The sequence below is a fragment of the Anopheles darlingi genome, chromosome 2, assembly GCF_943734745.1.
Source record: "Anopheles darlingi chromosome 2, idAnoDarlMG_H_01, whole genome shotgun sequence".
Classification (NCBI taxonomy): Eukaryota; Metazoa; Arthropoda; class Insecta; order Diptera; family Culicidae; genus Anopheles; species Anopheles darlingi.
Window position 1 is genome coordinate 27,802,944 of NC_064874.1, and position 22,964 is coordinate 27,825,907.

At 51.1% G+C, this 22,964-nt stretch overlaps 1 protein-coding gene across 1 annotated transcript; it reads left to right on the forward strand.

Moving 5' to 3' along the window:
- Positions 1–78: 78 nt before the first annotated feature.
- On the forward strand, positions 79–22,850 carry LOC125949521 (glucose dehydrogenase [FAD, quinone]). Its single transcript, XM_049676644.1, has 5 exons — positions 79–581; positions 14,056–14,248; positions 15,078–15,204; positions 20,886–22,180; positions 22,259–22,850. Exons 2-5 carry the CDS (start codon positions 14,099–14,101, stop codon positions 22,508–22,510), a joined length of 1,824 nt encoding a protein of 607 aa, XP_049532601.1. The 5' UTR covers positions 79–581; positions 14,056–14,098; the 3' UTR covers positions 22,511–22,850.
- Positions 22,851–22,964: the final 114 nt, after the last annotated feature.

Sequence of the window (22,964 nt, forward strand, 5' to 3'; positions counted from 1 at the left end):
CGACGGCGGGGAGGCACACACCGTGGCGGCAGAAAAGCATCGCGCACTAATAAGCCACCCCTCAGTCGGTGGCCAAAGCTCGCCGGAGTCACTTGTGTGTTGTCTGCACCTTCGGATCTGGCGTTTGCTTCAGAGAGAGAGACAGAGAGAGAGAGAGAGACAGAGAAAGAGACAGTGAGAGCGAAGTGCGATCGTGGTGCGACTGATCGAGACAATTGAAGAGGAGAAGAGGTACGAGAAGATTCTCCTCACGGCGACGGTGGCGGTGTGGCGGTGAATCGGGTGTTTCGGGACCGCTTCTGCGGACCTTGAGCCAACTCGCGGACCTTTGCGGACGATCAGTCGATCGAGTGCAGCCAAGCGGTACGGAACGACGGAACGGTTAGAATCTGGCGGTCTGTATCTGGCAGCCGCAGAATAACACGGCAGAAGTGTCATCGTTCGTGATCGTACCAAGTGATAGTGTGCGTGCGTGCGTGCGTGTGTGTGTGTGTGTGATAGACTCTGTTGCGTAAGGAGTGTCATCGGCACCGATTAGCCGGCCTGCGATCGAGGAAAAGCAGCAGACGCAACCGAACTAGGTGAATATCTCGATCCGATTGGGGAGCTGCCGCTCGGGGTGCGGGCTTCGGTTTTCCATACCACTTTTCCGGCTTTTCCGCCTTCTTTACGTATGTTGTTCGGCGCCGCCTGAGCGCCCTGTTACCTGGAACTAATTAACCGAAAGACTGCCGCCGTCTGCTGCCGCCTCCGGGCCTGTTGCTTGTTGCTGTTGGCACCGAACTATTGTGTTCGGTGTTGTGTGTCGCATTTCCCATTCCTTCTTTCCCTCCTCATCCTCCTCCTCCTCCTCCTGAGGATGGGAAGGATGAGGTGGCGCTGTTTGCATTAATAATTCGCGCGCTTCCGACGATAACAAAGCCGCCAACACCGATACGACGACGATGACGACGACGCTGTTTAGTAGGAAAATTAAAGACAGACACTCGTCGTGAGTTGGAATTCAAACAAACCCATTTCCCCCGGTGCGTAATTCCCCATACCCCTTTCGGCAGCATAACAGGGGACAGTGGATCCGGGCGTTGGACATTTTCCCTTTCAAATGGTCGCACATTTTCGGTCTCGAGCTTAGGCCTTGGTGGAAACGGATAAAAGTCAAGGTACGCGTCTCTCTCTCTCTCCCTGTTGGGCTCGTGATGGGAAAAAGGTGACGCGCTTTTCACCTCCTTCACCCCTCGCTGTGCCACCAAAGCAGCAGCAGCAGTAATGCCACGAATGAGACGAAATGGAAATTTGAATTATGAACGGTTACTCGAAGGAGGAGGGCGCAGCAAAGGGCTGACGGGCGTGCGGTGGGATGAACAATTGTGTTTGCCAGAGTCTTATCGCGGGTCTCGGAATCTCGGCGGCCGGAAATCTGACATTCCTTTAGGATCCTCCAACAATCGAAAGTAATGCCAACGGGGAGCCGAACGCGAACGCGTCTCGGAAGTCTGGTGCTCGAAAGGGAAAGAAATCCGAAATCAAAAAACAGAAGAGAAAAACTGTGTGGCTGTGGCTGTGTGGGGGGTGAAAAAAGCCAGAAAAGGGTTTTAGCATAACTAAACATGGTCCCGGAACCGTGTCCGGGTGGCCTCCGAGACACGCAATGCTCGTCCCAAGCGGGGTTTTTGCAGCAGTTCGGAAGCATAATGGATTGTGCAGATGGATCCGGGCGCGCTGACTTCCCAGTGATCTCTCACCTTAAACGAGCATCACGAGCATGATACGGGGTATGATGGTGGCGGCTTCGCTTTTCACTTTCACGCTCCAAGATCTGGGCGAAAGCATCACCAAATGTTGATTTACATGCTTTAATCGTTCGAACGACGGCGAGCATAACCACAGGAGTGTCCCAGGCAGCATCTCTCCATTCTGTGCAGAGAGAGGAAGAGAGATAGAAGGGTAGGGACGGTTACGCGACACACGGTGGCGATCATCGTCCACTCGACAAAGCTCGCGAGTCGCACCCTCGCAGTCGCGACGACGTTTGCGAAACCGACTTCGTGGATCCATCGATCATGATCCATCGATGACCACCGGCAGAGAGGGCGAGCATCGCGCATCGCATGAAGCCACACCAAGTCAAGCCAGGCCATCATTTTGCGATGACCTCTTCATACCCCCCATCGAAGCCGTAATGCTGCGACGAATGCTTAGGTAATGCGCACCTAAGAGAACCGCAGTGGTGGAAGTGGAGAGAAGATGGGCAAGACGCGGGCGTGGAATGCTAATTTTCCACGAAATCGTGGAAACCCCGGCCACCGCCTACACACAGACCGGGGCGGATGTTTTGAGGGAAATTCTTCGACAGAACCAGACTCCGGTGTGCGGGTCTTAAAGCTGCCGATTTCATAACCGACGACGACGACGACGACCCGAGATGGGAATCCGGCGTATTTACAAACAAACACCAACAAACGGCCATCACCCTGGAGGGGGGGATAACCATTACAAGCCCTTCTGCAGCGCATGGAAGGGGGAGTAGGAGGAGGTTTATGAATTAGATTAGATAATGAAATAATATTTGTCCAACTGGGCGGCCAGGGTGGCCCTATGATTTGCCACGACTAACCTGGCCAGTCCTGGGAGGCTTCTCATAAATTAGAGGGCCCCAGAGAGCTTCAGATTCCGCCCCACCCCCCTCCCCCTCGGGGTATCATTCCATCTGCCGCCCGTCCGCCAAGGGAAATTGCCCTTTTATTGGGTTTTTGTTGTTTATTCGTGAAAGTTGTGAAAAGCGTATACTTTGCTTTACATTATCTCGCGGAGCTGTTCTCATAAGACATGACATAATACCTTCAGCAGAGCAGTGAGTACTGTTTCTGGCAGTCCTGGACAGGGAGCTCCACAAGGACGACGACGACGATGCTCAATATGTTGACCATAATGCTCTTGTGTTGCCACATCGAAACTTCAAACATTACACTTGGTGGATTGTTTTCTGGAGGGGCGAATGGAGTTATCATTTTATCATAAATGGCCTCCGCTACCGACCATTCACATGCCATGTCCTCCTCTTGCACACAAACACTTCACTCCATCATCATCATCATCGTCATCGTCATGGTCGAGCGCTTCTCGAGCGCAGAATGCGGAGACACTTTTCCGCCATTAAAGCCAGGAAGAATGAAACTTTCATTCGTTTAACGTTTCAACTTTCCCGATAAAACTTCTGCTCCCGTACCAACAACGGCACCGGCGAGGCGAGTGAGTGAGTGACTGGCTACAAGTAAGCAAAGTGCAAACTGTCGCAAAGAAGAACCGTCTCGGTTGCCCCATGCTCCTTCTTTGCTTTTTTGCACAAGAATGGTTGATCACGCAAAAGTTGACTCGGGTACTGCTGCTGATGCGTGTCCTCGCACCCCAGGACGTCAAGGACGACGACCAACGGGGTACCGGTTTACCTCCCGGTACGTCTTTTGTCTAATTATAGGCCAGCAGATATACAATTAACGGATTCCAAGTAAGGGAAGTGTTCTGTCAAGTCAGCGAACGCGACTTAAGAGCACATCAGGCGCAAGCTGCCATTCGGGTTGCCATTCCCTGGGACCGTGTTCCCAGGACGCATGATTTGCTCATTAAAGATGGTTGCTAGATCCGTGTATTCGTGGTATCCAGGCAGAAGAGACGCAGAGTCCAGACAAGGTTATCAAGCAAACCATCAACCAACAGCAGAAACGAAGCCCAATTACGAATCATCGAGAGGTGGAATTGGCCGCGGTGAATCGGTACTAATTAGTTCCGATGGTGCCGCTCGGCTACACACCACCAGAGCGAGTGAGCTTTATGTAACAATCAGCCAATCGCATACCCGGCTGCAAGTGGGATGCATCTCCGAACTCGAACAAACCCGGCAGCAATATGTGTGAAAAATAAAATCATCACCCTCACGGCGTTGGCGTTAGAATGGACAGGCACAACGTGGTGGATGGACACCGGGTAGGGGGGGACGGTTGAAAAATGGTGCAACACAATCACGTCAACGACGACGGTGCTATCGCATCGCAAATTGAGTGTCATGTTCGGCAGCAAACCATTCATCACCACCACCACCACCACCGGTTGATCATTATCTCGCGCGTATGTCTTCTTCGGTTGATGGAGCTGATGTTTGGGGTGTCGATTTTGCTACCGAACGGTTCGCTGCGTCCGGATCGAACCTATTGTGGTGTTGTTGCTTATCTAAAAAAAACGGACAAAACACTCCGATAATCCTGACCGCTGATCCGGATTTGTGTCGATCCGGTGGCAAACAACTTAATCGCTTCAGATTCTGGATTCATTGGAGAGCAACAGCAGCGAGGAACCGGGGAAAAAATGGATTCACACATTTAACCTTCAAAACATGTCAGGATGTTGTTTAATGGTGTGCAAGCAATAAAAATGTGCTTTCCCGATCAAATAGCACAATGAATTGCAGTTCTCGATGGCAGGTTCTACAGTTAAACATGTGCTTAAGCCGCCATTCAGCATAAAGCAGATCCGGTAAGCCGGGCTAACCTTCGTTGTCCTTCACGTGAATAGCGCTTATATCACGACGACGACGACGACAACTGCAGAGCATCTAGCCAGTCTATACAGGTTATGGCCATCGTGGGACACCGACTTCAATCCAGACGACCAGCCCAATCCAATCAAATTTTCGCCAACTTTCTCCTCTCTTTCGCTCTCTGTCTAGGAATTGGATTTCACCAATTTACGAGCAAAGTTAGTCACTCCAACTCCCGGGCCAATATATTCTCGCTCCGGAGGAGGAAGACCCATCAGACCCCCTCCGGCACACACACACATACACCTTGAGAGGCGTTTAAAATAAACAAAACTTTCCTTCGAAAGTGAATCGACCCACATCGCGCTCCCCGATGAATATGCAAAGTGTGGCTTCCATTTTGAGGCTGCGGATTTTTCTAACGATTAAGGATTCTTTATGACTGTCAACGACCTGTCGCGCTGGTTGAACTTTCCGCAGATTTCTCTCTCTCTCCCTCTCTCTATTGGTTCCATGCTGACCAGGGATACTACCCCCGGGAGTATCAGAAATGTCAAGACGGGATTAACGGTACGCGATTGAAAGCTCTGATTACGGATTCATCGATATCGATCATCCCGTAGCCGGTTGCAGAACCGGAGTTGTGAATGGAAAACCTGGAACCTGGAATCGCACCAACCGCGCACGCACACAGCAAATAGTCATATTGTCCGTGGTGGTTAGTCGAGGCCTCAATTCGGTGGGACAATATTTGCTCGCCCATTGACAGATTGAACAAACGGACCTGCTTGTTCTTGCTGGTCAGTTCTTTGCTCCACCTTTTGCCCACAAGAGAGACAACGACTCGAAAACCCATCCAAGCAAACCGGGCAGGTGACTGACAGCGAAAAAGAATGCGATAAACAGTTATATGGTACGGGGCGAACGCAATGACCAATAACCGACGGGCTGGGCTGCTGGAAGTTCAAGACACGCTTTCTCCAAACCAACTACTACTACTGCTACAAAGTGCTGATAAAGAAATGGTCATTTCGCGGCACTTTGGGCATCTCGAGGCACCTGAGGGATGCCTCGAGCCATCAAATGGGTGAAACGATTCTGAAGGAGGTCGCTATCGTCACAGCGGACAGGTTTTGACCGCACCGCGCACCGATGATGACCCCCTCTTTATGACCGCCGGACACGGTGCGCGTGATGCACGCGCTCTGTCGCTGACTGGCAGCTCCTTCCCCCCGTTTCGTGGCCGTATCCGATGGCCTAGAGAAGATTAGAAAAAGGCGTGACGCGTCGCCTCGCGGGATGCCCCGGGGTGCTTCAAGTAGATCCCAGTCCCGGAGCCGGGAATGTGAAATCATTCTCAAAAGGCATCTCCCTCTATCGTCACTATACTCAACAAAGTATGCCACTCTGGTGTTGTCTAGACGACGACGACGACGACAACGAAGTCATTTACTTGCGTTCCAATGCCCCGGACAACGGATCGAGGGCACGTTGTTGCGCTTTTCGTCGGCCGGAGGTATCGAGGCACGTCGGTAGATAGTCGGCCGGGCCATAAATCAAACAGCGTCTTCCGAAAATAGTCGCAAACCCTCGTCGTAACCCTCTCGACGCCATTAAAGGCCCTCCTAGCCCGCACAGTATCATCATCTATTATCGGACGGCGGACGACGAACCTGACGGCCTGCCGGCGTGGCCGGACAACCCCATTTTGGCTCATTAGCACAACCTTGAACTTGGAAAACCCCACGAGCACGGGCCAGTCGCCCCAACCGGTAACCGGTTACCTGTAGCATGACGACGACGACGCCGGACGGTCGTGGCCCAAAAACCGGTTGCGGCCAGCTCTCGTCGGAGAGTGAAGTGACCTGCGGCCGTCCGTCCGTCCGTTCGCTTGCCACCGCGCACGTCATAGAACCGACGGCATGATCGACCGTGGCTCACATCGTATCGCATCCTCCGTGCAGTCCATGCGGACCTTCGGCGGAAATAGAGAGACCTCCGACCGGTATGATCTCGTCCATCATTGTCATGTTTATCAGGCGTCGCAGTGGCCGAGCAGTACTCGACCGTGTCGTCGTCGGAAGCATGAGCAGGCACGTCCTCGACACTGTGACCACAATGGAAAATCAAGGATCCACTCCGATGGCCGTGTCCGGCGCGCGTTCGCTCGATGCCGTTCCGTGCCGATGCCGGAAATCAGCGAACTCAATCTCTCGCACCGTAATGCTTTGTCGCGTGCGTCGCGGCCGCGTCGCGTCGCGTGACCCTCTCCCTTCACCTGAATGCCTACTTGCTGCTGAGAGTTATGTACGATGGGCTTTTCTTTGTTTTTCCACACCGGAAACCCGGGTTTAGTGGTTGCGCGGAGTGTACTGAGACGTGGCACGGCTTCATAATCGAAGGTCATGTCGTACCGGTGACACCATCGATCGTCTAATGCCCGCTGCGTTTGGAATGCAATGTGACGGCCGCACTGAAGTGTGAATTGTGTGACCGAACGACCGAACGACCGACCGACCGACCGACCGACCGATTATGCAGATTGCTGCTGCAGGGAAATGATAACGAGCGGAACGATTGGTTTGGTTTGATTTGTCGTCAGGGCAACCAACGATTGGAGTTTAATTGAGGTTTGACGTCGCCGCCGCCGCCGCCACCGCAGTGCCTACTCCGATGATGCAGCTGATTGATTTGCGTTGTGCGAATGGTTTTAATTGCATAACGATTGCATGCCGCAAACTCTGGTTCTGATGGCTAGAGTATGGTCTATTTGTTGAATAAAATCGACGCAGAAACTATTCTACGCTTTCCGCTGAACCCCTCCCCGAGGGGGGGTGTCGAAAATCGTGGGCAAAACCCAAATGCCACGCATCATTAACGAGGGATTTGCATTCACGAAAGCTTCTGGGCAATCCGGGAAAGATCATCGCGGATAGGGCAGACCGGATAGGAAAACCGGCCACACTAGTACCGGTGGTCGCGTTGGGCTTTTCCCCCGGGGAGGGAACTGAAATGTCAAGTAGCAAGGCCAGAGCCAGAGAACGAAACGGTTCAAACCGGTCCATCTGACTTTTATTCATGACTTTGTACCCTTGCGCCCCGAAAAGTGCATTCCAGGGCCCCAGGAATTTGGACGAAAAGGGTAGCTGTCCGTCCACCGGATGACGTGTGCGGGGTGCACCCCTCCCCCCGACTGTCACGCCGCCCGAGTACTGGTGTGTGTGTCTGTCCCTCCGTGGTGGTCGCGAATCGCACACGCACCGAAAGCCACCGAGCCATTTGCGTCTTCTAGTTTTTCCCAGGCCACACCACGGCCAGCACACTGTGGACACTGGAACTGTAGAGTGGAGTGGAAGGGTGCTTTACTCACTCACGCGCGAGCTGGCCCCAATTCCCACTTGTACCACGGTCGGCACAAAGCCACCGGCCATCGATTGCGTAAGCAGCTCACGACTTCCTCCCGGTGGCCGGTGGCCGCAGCACCGAGAAGCACCTATACGCAAGTCTTTCGCGGCGGTCCTCTCTTGCTCTCTGCATTGTTCTTTCGTTTCGTCGTTAGAAGTAGGTTGTCGAGCTTCACATCATACACATGACACTAGAGCCGCGGGTACGCGAGAAGATGCGAATTTCGTTTTCTTTCTTTTTGTTTCTTGTTTCATTTTGCTCATTTGCTTTCGAGTGTCGCGAAGCGTTATCTGATCGGTTTGGTTGCTTCGATGGTTTTCCTCAAGTCAAATCAAGTGAGAAAACCGCAACGTACCCCGCGAAGGCGAAGGTTGCTATTTTCCAGATCGGATAAAATCAGTGAAAGCCACAACATCTTCCATCCCCTTCCATGGCGGCGGTCCCCTCCTCTCCGCGCCGCTCCACTTTTCCAGTCCATTCCATTTTCGCGACATTTCGTGTCGAGAAGGTCACCGTGCGGATGAGAAGTCGATCACTCGTGACCACGACGGTGGCTGACGGGTGGCTGACGGTGCCACAAAGGTACAATAAAACTAATCCGATTATGTTGCTGGCTGGCGTTGCGTTGGCCATTCGAGTTTCGGATTCGTCTATTTCCGACTGGGATGGGGGAGGGGCACGAGAAAAAATGGTGTCTCGGTATGCCGTGAATGTGAAGTAAGTAGCCGGCATAAACTGGACCCTGATGGTCTTTTCTTCTGCCTAGTGAGCTGGCAGCACCTCGATAACCTTTGCCCGGGGCGCGTCTACTGTTCGGTTCATTCCAATGTTTATGCGTTCTTCGAAGTAACGCACAGCCGGAGATAAAGAATGCTACTCTCAGGACGCAACGTCTTCGAACGAAGGGATCGCCTCAAGTTCAAAGGATACTCTCTCTGCCTGTGAGTCTGATTGTGTGAGATAAAGGATGAACGTACGCCCACGGCTGTAAACCCAGCCGAAGCCGCATTGATATTGTCTCCGACTCCCCCCCCAAGAAGGGAAGAAGAAACATGATTTTTCGTTTTACGATGCCACAGCACTTCTACTCTGTCTGTCTGTCTGCCGTCATGGTACCCAGCATTGGTTTTGCTTTCGCTATGCTCGTCTTTTTTGACCGCCATACTGGGTAGACGACGTGCCGGTCCCGGGTGTAGTATCTGGGAATCGCTCGCACCAAATCCATTGTGTTAGCGTCCCGCGTTGCCATTTGGCCGACGAACGAACGACCGGCGGACGACCCGTCACTGAAAGCATCTCAACAAACTGCTTTCACTGCGCTTCAAGCGAAGCAAGCGACGATGGACGGATCGTTCGTTCGGATGAAGAAGGTTAAATGAAGTTAAACATAAATCTCCGCCCGACAACACGCAGCACGCAGTTTTTCCTGCGGGATTCACCTTTTCTCATTGATATTCTTCGAGTGCTGCTCGTGCCAGACGACGAGTCGAGCAGTAAAAAGAAGGGAGTTCGATACGGACATTGAAGGATGAAGCGACTTGTACGCGGTAAATTAAAATACAATCTTAAAGCACACAGTTACGAGCTTGTACTTTTGCGCACAATTCTTCCAGCACAAGCAGCATCTGCTGCCATGGCCGGGAATGGGCACCGCCATATATAGAGAGAGAGGGCATCGTAAACCATGGCTTCAAAACCAGCACCCGACTACAATGATGTTGGTTTAGAGTTCTTGCGTTGCCACACAAAGCGGCACAGGCGCTCCTCGCGTAATGGGACCATTTGCAAAGCAGAAGTAGAGCAAAAATAAACACACAAATTGAAACAATACTCTCTGCTCTGGATGCTTCTGCATCCTTCGATTGAATAAGGAATGTTTTCCAATGGTTCTCGAGCTTTCGCTGGCTTGGCCCAGGCACAAGCCCGGCATCGTGGTTTCGTGGTCGTTGGTCGCAGCAGCCTGGCAGGTTGGCTGGACATTTCCATTTAATGGATTTCTTTTCCACATTCTCGTCCACACTCGTCCGTTGTTCGTTGCATCTCGGTTTTTCAAGCGATTCCCAGGAACACAACTCGGCGTAGAATTGTTGATCGAAGATATTGCAGAGCGCGAGAGAGAGAGAGAACAAAGGGAGGAATCTCATGAATCTTGAGCTTCTGCTTACAATACAGATCAATATTCCGGGCGAGGCAGCAAGACTGGTTTTTGTTTCTTTTTAAAATGCTCTCTAAACAGGTCTTTCGATATTGGATCTTTTGTGCAATTTCAAGAGGATACAACAGCGAGTCTGAGCGACATCTCGGTATTGATGATGAATCTGCTAGTAAATAATAGTACAGTTGCTATAAAACTTATCCCGTGATACCTCGAAGGGACATGTTCCATCCAGTATTGGAGCCTTCCTAACACCTGTTCACCAATATCCTCGTCTTGTCTGTTCGTCAAGAGCCCTCGAGAGTGTTTTGTTCTCCCGATTTTCCGACCCCCACATTCCACATAACCACAACCGTCAGCCAACGCCTGTGCATTCGAGCAGGTCGGTGGTTTTCACAACGGAAATTGATTTTGCATCGTCCTCCGCCCGAATCCATCGTCTCCACAAATCTTCGATCCAGCGAGTGTCAAGCGATGGATTATAGGGTGTAAAGTACCTCTCAGATTGCTGTTAACATGCCTCCAGGTCGTTCCTCGAGGCGGCAAGGCGAGCGATAGAACCGTATTACCTTCCGGTGACAAGGGCCAGGGCGTTAGAACCGAGAACCGGATGCTTGTCATCGGTTTCATCTCGGCACGAGGTCCACCAGATTATTGCCATTGGGCCGATGCCATTGCGGTAGCAGAGGTGACGATGGCCACGATGTTGTGGCCTTTATGCTCAGTCCCCGAGCGTACATCTTTCTCCATGTGCGTGTGTGTGTGTGTGTCGGTCAAGGGCAACGGACCACTGTAGGCTGCCAAGTCGCTAGAACCGTCTTCTCTTCATACACACCTTCCAGTTCCAGATGGTCTGTGTCGGTGGCGACAGAAATGGTCATTCCATTTTGGGAAAATGCCCCCTTGAGAGCCCTTTCCCCGCTTTCCTCTTGGCTTCCTCCCCTCCCACCAGAAACCTTATGTGGAAAAGCTGATGCCCTTCGAGCTGGCAAGAGGCCCCATATTCGGGGACCGCATGTCAACCGCTCCGAGAATCAATTGAAAGTCCGGCACCGGTCATTCTGTGTGATGTTTTTCTTCCATTTTCCTTCACCATCACCACCACATAAGCCGATGCGGTTATTTAACGGCTTAACCTTCGGGTCTGTCCATCTTTTGGTCACCTTCTAGCGGCTCATAGCATCAATTCTGTGGTGCGATTCGATCGCCCAATTTGTCGCCTGTGCACCGGAGGTGTTCCGTTGCGTCCGTAATTACTAATCTCAATCACTCAATTCAGAGTGCGGCCGTAATGCAGCAAAATGGTTTCAAAGAATGAAATCCTAGCGGCAGATGCAGAGATGCGAATGAAAGACGAATTGATGCACCACCACCACCGGCGGCAGCAGCAGCAGCAACATCGGCTTCCATTTTACTTCCTTTGGTTGCGACCGACCGTGCGCGCAACACCTGCCGATGCCGGTGCTGGTGGTGGGCGTACAAATTGGCCGCGCTAGTAATGTAATTTTCACCATCAATCGTCTTAATGAACGCCGCTCGAATGGCGCTCGCAGATTACGGTTGCAGCTCAATTACATGCCCTACACTATGTTGTTCGGTGTCGTACCGGCCGTTACCCCGGTTGCAATCGGGAAAATCGATCCAAATCCAACACGTTTAGGGCCCGCGGAAAAGGGAACATGAACCGAAGAGATAGAGAGAGACACTTGGAGGATGTTTAGCTCCCGGGCTCGGCGGCGTTAAGCCTGTGAAATAAAATTACCCCCTGTAAGTAATTAATAAAAGAGGATTATACAGTGCACGGTTTCGAGGTGGTGGTGCTGGTGGTTGTGTTGGCAATTTAGCGCGATCGCTGCCATGCCGGATAGAGAGCACGCGACCTACGCCATCGAGAGTATCATCCCGAAATGGGTGCTCGCTGGCTAAATGTGATACCAAAGTGGAATGTTCCGCATCGCGTGGCATAATCGGTGACTTGGCCCCGTACCCTCTCTTCCGGATGGATCACCGATGGTAGCATAAGATTGATAAAGTGGGAAAGCAGGAAATTCCGGAACGAAACCGAAAGCTCCACTTTCCCGATTTTGCAAATCCGTTATCAATTCCGGAAATCGTGTTCGGTCGCGAGGCCGCATCTCCCGGATTTGTCGGTACACGCAATGCCAGTGCCAGCGCCAGTGCCAGCGCCAGCACCAAGTTTTCTCTCGCTGCGTGCCGCAGCGCGAGAATAAATTTACATTTTATTAGCGCAAAAAAGTCGAAAGCCAATGATAGACGATCAGTCGGAGAAGCAGCAACAGCAACAGCAGCAGCATCAGCATGACGTCCGCTCGTGGCAGCAGCAGCAGCAGCAGAAGAAGAGGTCGACGCAATGTTTTGATGTTTCCCCTCGCAGACAGACCAATAGACGGAGACGGGGCGCGCATTCTCTCAGACCGTCTTCAATTATCTTGCCATTTTGTCTTACGCAATGCCTTCGTCTGCCCGGTCTGCGCAGCACTGCGACCTCGACAGTTTTGCGGCCAAGCAGCCACCTTCCCCGCCGTGGCTTTGAACCACCCACCATGGCTCTCCGCCATCTCCCCCTCGAACCGGGAAACCTACCAATTTTATCAAATCTTTCAATTATCCCACCAAGCGGTGGTCCCATAACGGCCTCCCAAAACGCGGCACACTCCACCTCACGGCACGGCATGGCACGGCATGGCATGGGTTCATGTTGCACGAAGACCGCGGTCGTACAAGCGGCGTTCTCGTTAGCAGCAGCCCGTTCGGATTTTTCGTGCAGATCCAATTTATTTCTTCCGGCAAAGAGCCTCTCCTACCACGCGACGGTCGCATCGGCACGTTGTTCGGCACCGGGCCACGGTGTTGTGGTGGTTCGTCTTTCCTCATCTCGAATCCGCATCATCGCAGCCCCGGCCCGGTCGGGCCGCGTATGCATTCGTGAGTCTCGCATGGCCATGTTCGAACATGAATTGCGGATGCTTTGTTTCTGCTGTGGCATTCTGAGGCAAAGAGAGGGTGGTGGTAGTGGTTGCTCGGCATTACAAATTGAGCCACGCTGGTTTCCACATCCGCGCTGTGGCCGGATAATGTTTGCGCGGCTTCACCGATGATGATGATGATGATGATGACCAATAGGGGAGTTGCACGATGCACGATGATGATGGGATTGAGGTTGATCGATGACGTCGACCTATGACACGACCCAAACGGGGGGTTCTCGCTTGTTGTTCTCGTGAATAGAATCTTGCTTGGGTGCCGCCGAACCTGGCGAAGGAAAACGCCACATAATCTCTCCCATTATGCTTGGCTCGCAGACGCCGACAGTTCCGATCGGGCACGGCAAAAGCAACTGATCAGACTGCTCGGAAGCGTCCGAAGATGGATGACAAAGGCGGGTATTTGATGAGCCAGATTATCACCATTGTTGGCGTTAAGCTGAGCACCAGATAGTGTTGACAGCATTGAATATCGACGCAAAAACCACGCGACTGACACCTCGCAGTGATTGAGTCGCATTCGGAACAAACACTCGAAAACCAATTATGTGCCGACGTCTGTTGCTGCTTCGACACACATTCACTCTGTACCAAACCGTACCCCGACGATGAGCGCATGATCTACACTGGAGTCACAAGGTCCCCCGGCCCCCCTGGGGTACCATCAGCGCATTCAACACCTTTCGTTTCCGTGATGCAACGTGATGTACAATGTTCGACAGTAACTGGTGGTGGTGCTGGTGGCTCAAGAAGTGCGCACGTAGATCAGATGAACCGGATCGGCACCGGTGCAGTTTGGTACCGGTGTCCTTGCTCCGATTATTACCTCTCATGGCCAGCAACAACATTGGCAGCAGAAGCAGCAACAGTAGCAGCATCCAAAACCGACTCTGAAGCATCGCTGAACCGTTCACTCACTCACTCACATTGTTCGTCTTGTCTTGGTTTGTTGCTTCCAGAATCGACGTCCACTGACGAGTGTCGAGGACCTTTGCCGGTACAATGTCCACCTGTGCGTGCCCTATGACGAGCCCGGTCGGGTCAACCCTGGCCGCGCTCTGTGGTGGTGCCCAGTACATGCTGTTTATGGGGCTACTGGAGGTGTTTATTCGATCGCAGTGTGACCTCGAGGATCCTTGTGGACGTGCGAAGGTAAGTAAATCGTGTGAAGTGCCTTATGGCACTGGTTGTCCTTAAAGGGGGGGCTTTGGTTATTTCCGGTCAAAAAAGAGCTTATTTTTGACGATTTTTAGTGAAGCAATCAGTCAACTTTAATTTTTCAAAGTAATCTCATATTAAACTACAGTTTTTCAAGAATAGTCGGTTTTATTTTGGGGATGATTTATTTTAAAACTACGTTCATGGCATCCAATCTAGAGAGGCAGAGTTGGCAAAAATGTACTTTTTGCGGTGCCCATCATAGCCACGTGCTGGGTCATCAGTTAATCCAGGTATAAGGATATAAGTTTATCCAGGTAGCCCCGTCAAGTTTTTGTGAAATTCTTATTTTTCGATTTTTGGTAGATTTTTGAAGTTGGCAAAGTGCTGCTTTTTCGATATTGCTTTTAAAAACGACTCTTTACATAATTGAAAAAACTTTAAAAAAAAAGTATCAACAATTTTAACAAAACCTCCACGGAGCTACCTGAAAAATAGTGTGCAGATTAAGTGTTTAAAATTTCAAATCGATCGGTCCTGTAGTTTTTATGCTACGGTGGGCACCGACTTTGAAAACGCAGGTTTTGGGAATAGCGATTCAAAGTAGCGAGATGCATTGAGCCTTGTATGAAAGGCGGATTTTCAAAAATCAATATCTTTATCAGTTTTGCTTCGATTGATCCCAAAATTTTACACAATACTCTTGAAAGGATAAGCACTCATAAAAAATTGTGAAAAGTAAATGCGAAGAATTAAAATAAAATACCGAAGCTCCCCCTTAAATTTCTTCCTTTTTCCTCACATTTTCCACCCCTTTCCGCAGGCCAAATCATCCCGCGGTGTCGATTACGAGTACGATTTCATCGTCGTCGGTGGTGGATCGGGTGGATCGGTTATTGCGTCACGCTTATCGGAGATCAAGAACTGGAAGGTGCTGCTGATCGAAGCAGGTAGGTTTGAAGGCGTGTGGCAGGGTGGGTTATAAGGTGAACGCAGTGTGACTCAAGTGAATGCGTTAACGACCCCCGTTCTCCGACCGTTCCGGTTGGTTGACTTTGCGCTCTGGAGACAACGGTCCCGTCTTTACGATCCAGTACCGTGACTCCAGTTTTGTCCCAATGTGGCCGCTCGAACAAGCTTTCCGCTAATTTTCATCCCGATCGTCCGAACGGGCCTGTTGTCGTCGTCGTCGTCTCTTCGACTCAGCGCGAGCGACTCATTGGAGCGCGAGCACTGGCGACCAAGCGGTACGGTCACGATTTGTTGGACAGCCAGCCCGAAGCCAGCCAGCGTTGCCCAACTCAGGGTCCATTGTCTCCGTTCACTCGCTCTGGGTTTCCCGCGTTATTAGCAATCGAATCGAAAATTAGACAAAACGGTGTTTGTCCCGTCCCGGTATTTAGCGCGATTGCGCTCAGAACGATTAGCATATTTGGCTGCGAAATGGCGGGCAACCAGAGCCACACACAGACACCCAAACAACCAACCCGGGTAACGGGCGCTAAATGTTGCGAAAATGTTGTGTCGCAAAATGGACGCCAAGCGTACAACGAGCGTACATTCCAAATGGCAGAAGAAGAAGACGAAGGAGAAAAAGGAAGTGCAGAAGTGACCGGCAACAAACCGCAACTACGCGAGGATTAAGTGGTTCTATTAGGAAAGCTCACTCACTATAGGCCCTAGTCGCTAGTCGGTTTTGATGGCCAGCACCATAATGCGAACCTCCAGTGTCAATACACCACACATGGCCACACGGTTCAACAGGTGCTACCGGATGGACCGGAGTGCGTCGCGCGTGTGTTGCCCGTGATGGTGAAGATGAGTGCCTGATTTGTGTCCGTCGTTACCATAAATCCACGGACGACAAAAGTGACCAAACGAACACACACGCTCGGTACAGTCGTTTTGGTCATCTGAATCCCATTTGGTAGCCGAGGCGACACATGAGGCGACCATGGCATGCTTGCACCTTTCATCGTGTGATCCGCCGTTGGATCGTCCACAGCGTTTGTACTACAATTCCCCCGCCAGAGCGGTTTCCTCTCACAATAAGCTCGAGGTCGATCGAGGTTTGGCATTTGTGTGAATCCGACACACGACGAGAGAGAGTTGCGCGGTATCCTTGAGGTACGAGTATGTCCAGCGTCCAGCTGCCAATCGGATTGTCGCCGTGATTGTGTGCCATTATGTGGACTGGCGAATCTGGCTTCCCCGCGGGATGATGGCCTTAATGCGGCTGCTTTCCAAAAATTCTCGTTCCCGGTTCCATCGTACCTCGACCTTTATGGCGTTATTTGTTTTTTTTTTCGTGGGGGAAATAGCATTGTCTCACGATCACGGAGGGAATGAAATGGCTTCTGAAACGTGCTGCACGCTCTTCTTCTGCCTTTCGAAAATTCGAGGCGACACCGCGGCGAGTGCAACATGGCCGAGTGGTCCCCAAGGTTCGCTACAAAACCTTGCACCAGATTGCACTTGGGCGCTCTGACGGTCAAGGACCATTCCAGTCCATCCAGGCAGGCTTCGTTAAAGAAAGGAGAACCGAAGCGCGCGGTGTGCATTGGATGGTACAGGAGCCAGCGCAGCTTAGTGGCAGCGACTGGTCGCGATGACCCCCAAGGGAGCGCAAAACCTGAAATACCGGAATTCTGGAAAAATGGTGGACCGGAGCGGCTTGTGCGGCGATGGCCTCGCGCTGGAAAGAATTACCGAACATCCGCGGAACGCCGGGATGCGGTGCGGTGTTTAAGTGAAGAATTTAAATGTCGACACTGTTTTTTGCCGGTCGACGAGTCGTCGTCGGCTTAATACCGGTTAATACCCGCTGAGCCGCGAGTCCGGAGAATCTTTCGAGCGAGCGAGAGGTGTTTGGAAGAAAAGCGAAGCGATTTGGGAATGCAAAACAGACTACGCCAACGGTTCTGGCTACGGACAAATCTTCTCGATCTCGCCACTAATGGTAGAAAATTCAGAAAGCTTTAAATTTAACGTAAAGTAATCCGGAAGAATTGGCGACTGTTAAAAATGCTGCAAACTAAGTAATTGTAGCCAGAAAAAAATGTACTGTAAGGAATGCAAAGAAGTTACTTAACGGTTTTTCCATGCAATTCCGTTTTCCAGCTAAAGCTGACGGCTGGATTAACCTCCTCCATTCAATTCCATCCCCTACTTTCGGGGCGTTAACTCAGCGTCACAGTTCATTTCACGGTTTCTTAGCGTTCCATGCTTCAAGCCCAAGGTTCCGCGATCGATTAGGTGTCATTAAATGCGTGGCAGTAATTATCATGTTACAGGGATGTCGAACCGTGTGACCTTGACCCAAAAGTACGGCAGCAGCACAATCCACAACCTAAAACGACCAGTGGGTGGTAGGGCTTACAATACATTGCAGGCCCATTAATTACTAGCAAGAGGGGGTGAAACATCTCGGCAGCTCGGCAAACTGGCCAGATTTGCAAGAAGACAATACGAACTCGGTCAACGGCTGACAGTGATGGCGCTCTGAGATCGATGCCTCGCGAGATCGTGCCATCTGATTGCGATCTGATTTAAACCCCCTTTCCCTCGATGCCGATCAAACGACCGTCAAAGACCGCCAAAGACGTTCAGGAGTGGACGGCTGTGCGCAAAACGGTGCGATCTCACCTCGGGCTCAGTTCTTTTTGCTCAGTCCGATTATCAAACGGTGCTCCACACAAAATTAATGGTGTACAAAGTGTGGGGCCCACAATGGCCGCCCTCAGGGCATTTGCCGTTGTTGTGGCTCTGTAAAAGTGCCCCACTGAAGAGGCCAGTGTGTTGGGTTGGTACGGCCATCGCGGGCTCCGAAAGTGCCGGCCATAGTTAGCTAATCGTACATCGCAGCATCTCGCGTAGGCTCTTCTGCTGTTGTTGCTGCTGCTGCTGCTGCTGCTGCTACTTCTTTCCCTTTCAGACAGACGGTCTGCACACTGATTGTGGCGTTTGTGAACCCCGGGCTGCTCTGCCGGTCACTGCCACCGATCGAATCGATTAGATGCGATAGAACACGCTAACGTAGCCTCCCCCCCAACGTGGCTATGTGTTTGTGTTGAACATTGAGAATTGGGTCGGCAAAGCAGCATCGAACGGCAATTATGGTATCTATCGGGTTAGCGAGCATCCCCCCGAAGGCAGGCGGACAACACTCCGGACCAACCGACTCCGGATTGCAGACCGAGACCGATTGCATTGCACGAGTGTGGAGGGATGGTATTGGCTTTTTCTGCTGCGTTTGCAACGAGCTTTCACGAGTTTTAGAGAGATTTCATAAACTGCCATCCGTTCCGGCTGCAATGCCGACCTCGATCGCGCATGTTTTGCATCCACCTCAGATTGCTGCCGTTGGGAATTCGATTATTGATTCCAATCGATTCGACGAGGTGTGAGGCTTGGACACTGTGCGGACAATGGTGACGGGGTTTTTGTTTTTGGGGGTAAAAGCGGGCGAGCAACCTACACACAAGCAATCCGGGCAATCTATTTCGGTGACAATTTCGTTTGTTGATTGGACAAGCGACATGAGATGAGTTTGTAGCAATGTGCTCTGTGATTGACCAACGAGAACCGGTGGTGGACCAACCTGGGCGAACTATTCTGGTTGATCCGTTCTATGCAGGTTCAACTAGAATTGGATTCTGCATGGATTGGATGGCACACGAGCGAACCCAGTATTAATTGGACTTTTTTTCCACCTTGTTTTCACGCTGTCATCATTTTTTACAAAATGCAAATTGCATATTTTCCATCCATATTGCTGTCTCAGTTTTATTGGATTCAAATTTGAATTCCCCATGGTCTACTGCGTACACCAATGAAAACTAGATTGGAAAATGCATATTTGTACGTCATTATCAACGTAAATTGATGTGCGCCTGGAGCGTATACAAGAGAAACAAACAGAGGTGTTAAAATAACGGGGACGTGGTGCTTCATTTTGTGACGTTATAATGACGTTGATCATGGTGCAAATGAGGCGGTCATCAAATTCGCAGCTTGCTAGGAGCGGAATTGAGTTTTTCATTGTTGGAAATGGAAATGCAATTTCATTTCGAAGAGGTTGAGTCGTGCTAGCTACATATTTTCAACATATTTATGATAGTACAATCATGTCACGATGATAAAACGACGGATTTTAGACAGAAAACCATGCTTAAAAGAATTTGCTTCAAAAGATTAAATTTTTCGTCCGATTGTTGTATTAATCGATAGCCAATTACTATATAACTACAGCGCGTAGCAGTTTGTACTGAACAAAATTAATAGAATACATTTTAGTGCCATGGAATGTTAACGAATACCAACAGATTTTTCTTTTGAAAATCTAGAGAATACTTTATAGAATCGATCCGAGATGAAATGATTGCAAAAAAATACTATAACTGCAATCCGCTCTAAAACACAGTTTTTCCTATTTCCTTTACTGCAATCATGGACAAACATGAACGAAACAATAGCTACAATTGCGTGTATCAGGAACAAACTGTCACAATGCTAGAAACAGCAGTGCAATCAAATGATACCCCTTTGCAAATGGATCATTTCCCTAAATTCCCTTGAAACCTATCGGGCGCACCCTATCCATTAAAGGCACATTTGCACGCTTCCCTTTTACTGTCTTTAATCGTTCAACCGAAATCCATGTAACATTACCATATTCCCTGCTACAATGTGTGTATGCGGTCTGTGCGGTTGGTACAACAACATGCTCCAGCAAAGTGGCAACCGAATGGAATGGCAAACATTTCCCCCCAACCTATGCCACGGCGTTCATGCTTTCCATCATCTTGACTCGCCGTGGAATCACTCGCTTCGGTATTCAGTTCAATGGCTTACCGCCCGGGTACCGGGTCGAGAGGCAACCCGGGGTCTTCGGATGCCCATCCGTGGCGCCCCGGCCACCTCGACTCCCAACCAACCAGACACACAATTGAAAAGTAAATCTTGCGGAAAATTCTCCATCAATTGCAACAAAAAAAAACATCCCACTCCAAGACGCTGGCGCCTTGCGCAGCGACCTGGAGTCACTTGAACTGGCGGGAAGAAGGGGTGGGGTTTCGGACAGGGAAGGTGCTTACGGGAACAAACGAAGACGAAGAAACCTTTTTGTACCGATTACTTCACCTTATGCGCTGCATTTCGTTCGCACACTTGCACACTGGCTGGCACACTGGCTGGCTGGCATGCTGCACGCCACACGCTTTCCACACATCAAATATTGGTTCACGTCGATCTGGAGCCACGACGGATGGTGGCGCCTGGCCTGGAGCGGCAATCTCCGCATCTGCATCTTGCATCGCCATTCCCGTGGTGTGTTGCACGAGGAAAGTCGGCCACTGAGATCGATTGTGTTAGCTAGCTCCTATCAATTTAATCAACCGCAATCAACGGACCGAGCGCCGGGCGAAGAGGCGGTCTTTGCGCAGCTAATTGGTGACGTTGGCTAATGTAAGGCTCGTAGTTGTTTTGCGCAAAGCTATGCCATGGTAAAGACGCTTACCACGGCCATTGCCCGGGTATTCAGTGCCGTAAACGTAGACAATCTTCTAATTCTTTACGAATGCCTTTCTCTCTCTCTCTCTCTGTTTGTTTTCGATTCCAATGCGTCTGACAGGACCGGATGAACCGACGGGTGCCCAGATACCGTCCATGTTCCTCAACTATCTGGGCAGCGACATCGACTGGAAGTACAACACGGAACCGGAACAGTACGGATGTCTCGGATCGCCGGAACAACGTTGCTACTGGCCCCGTGGTAAGGTGCTCGGTGGTACGTCCGTGCTGAACGGTATGATGTACATCCGGGGCAATCCACAAGACTACGACGACTGGGAAGCGATGGGCAATCCGGGCTGGAAGTGGAAGGATGTGCTACCGTACTTCATGAAATCGGAGGACAACCAGCAGATCAACGAAGTCGACTCGAAGTACCACTCGACCGGTGGTCTGTTGCCGGTCGGACGCTTCCCCTACAATCCGCCGTTCTCCTACTCCGTGCTGAAGGCTGGCGAGGAACTCGGATACCAGGTGCAGGATCTGAATGGTGCCAACACGACCGGCTTTATGATTGCGCAGATGACCAACAAGAACGGTATCCGGTATAGTTCCTCGAGGGCTTTCCTTCGTCCGGCCGTTAACCGATCGAACCTTCACATTCTGCTCAACACGACCGTCACCAAGGTGTTGGTACATCCGACGTCGAAGACGGCGCACGGTGTCGAGATTGTGGACGAGGATGGTCATATGCGTAAGATTCTCGTGAAGAAGGAGGTGATTGTGGCCGGTGGTGCGGTTAATTCGCCCCAGATTCTGCTACTGAGCGGTATCGGACCGAAGGAACATCTGGAGAAGGTGAGCGTTCGACCGATCCACGATCTGCCCGGCGTTGGACGTAATCTGCACAACCACGTGGCGTACTTTATCAACTTCTTCCTTAACGATACGAATACGGCTCCACTGAACTGGGCCACGGCCATGGAGTATCTGCTGTTCCGTGATGGGTTGATGTCCGGTACGGGTGTATCGGCTGTGACGGCCAAGATCAGTTCGCGGTATGCCGAGCGTCCGAGCGATCCGGATCTGCAGTTCTACTTTGGTGGTTTTCTGGCCGATTGTGCCAAGACGGGACAGGTCGGGGAGCTGCTCAGTAATGATTCGCGCGCGGTGCAGGTCTTCCCGGCCGTACTGCACCCGAAGAGCCGTGGTTACATCGAGCTGAAGTCGAACGATCCGCTCGAACATCCGAAGATTGTGGTGAACTATCTGCAGGAGGATCATGATGTGAAGGTGCTGGTGGAGGGCATCAAATTTGCGGTCCGTCTGTCCGAGACGGCTGCCCTTCAGGCGTACGGCATGGATCTAGATCGGACGCCCATCAAAGCATGCCAGGAGCATGACTTTGGCTCTCAGGTAAGCAAACCGCAAGCCATCAGTTAATGATCGGAAAAGCCGCAGAATTAACCACGTTGTTTCTTTTTTTTGCAACAGGAATACTGGGAATGTGCCGTACGACAAAACACCGGTGCCGAGAACCATCAGGCGGGTTCGTGCAAGATGGGTCCACCCAGTGATCCGATGGCCGTCGTGGATCATGAGCTGCGAGTGCACGGTGTACGGAACCTGCGAGTTGTCGATGCGTCCGTCATGCCGAAGGTTACCTCGGGTAACACGAACGCACCGGTCATCATGATCGCCGAGAAGGGTGCTCATCTTATCCGTAGGGCGTGGGGAGCTCGCTAGACAGCTCCTAGCATTTACCGTAACGAGATAGGTTCATTTACACGATAAGCTTCGCGATTTACAGAGACGTACTACTCTTCCCAGTTCACAGGTTTCCCCCGCAGCTATGGGGTCCTTGCTTGCTCTCGTCTTGTCCAGAAATTAAGAGGGCATTTCGCTCTTGTAACGTTCATGTAACGTGTTTTTACTGTCCTTAGAATGACTTCGCCTTCCTGCGTACGTCCACTTGCATCGGACGATGTTCTACGTTCTTCATTGTCCGCTCTTTTCTCTGACTCATCGTCCGGTGGAACTTACATTCAAGTGAGCTGAACAGAGCCGGAGGAAAGTCGAACCAAGTCCCGCTCAAAATGTGTTAATGTAAAGAATGATAAATTATGAATATCAAATAAACACGTAAAGTATATAGAGCTGTCGGTGTCGCGTTTTCTCCTAATATTCTAATCAGAATGCA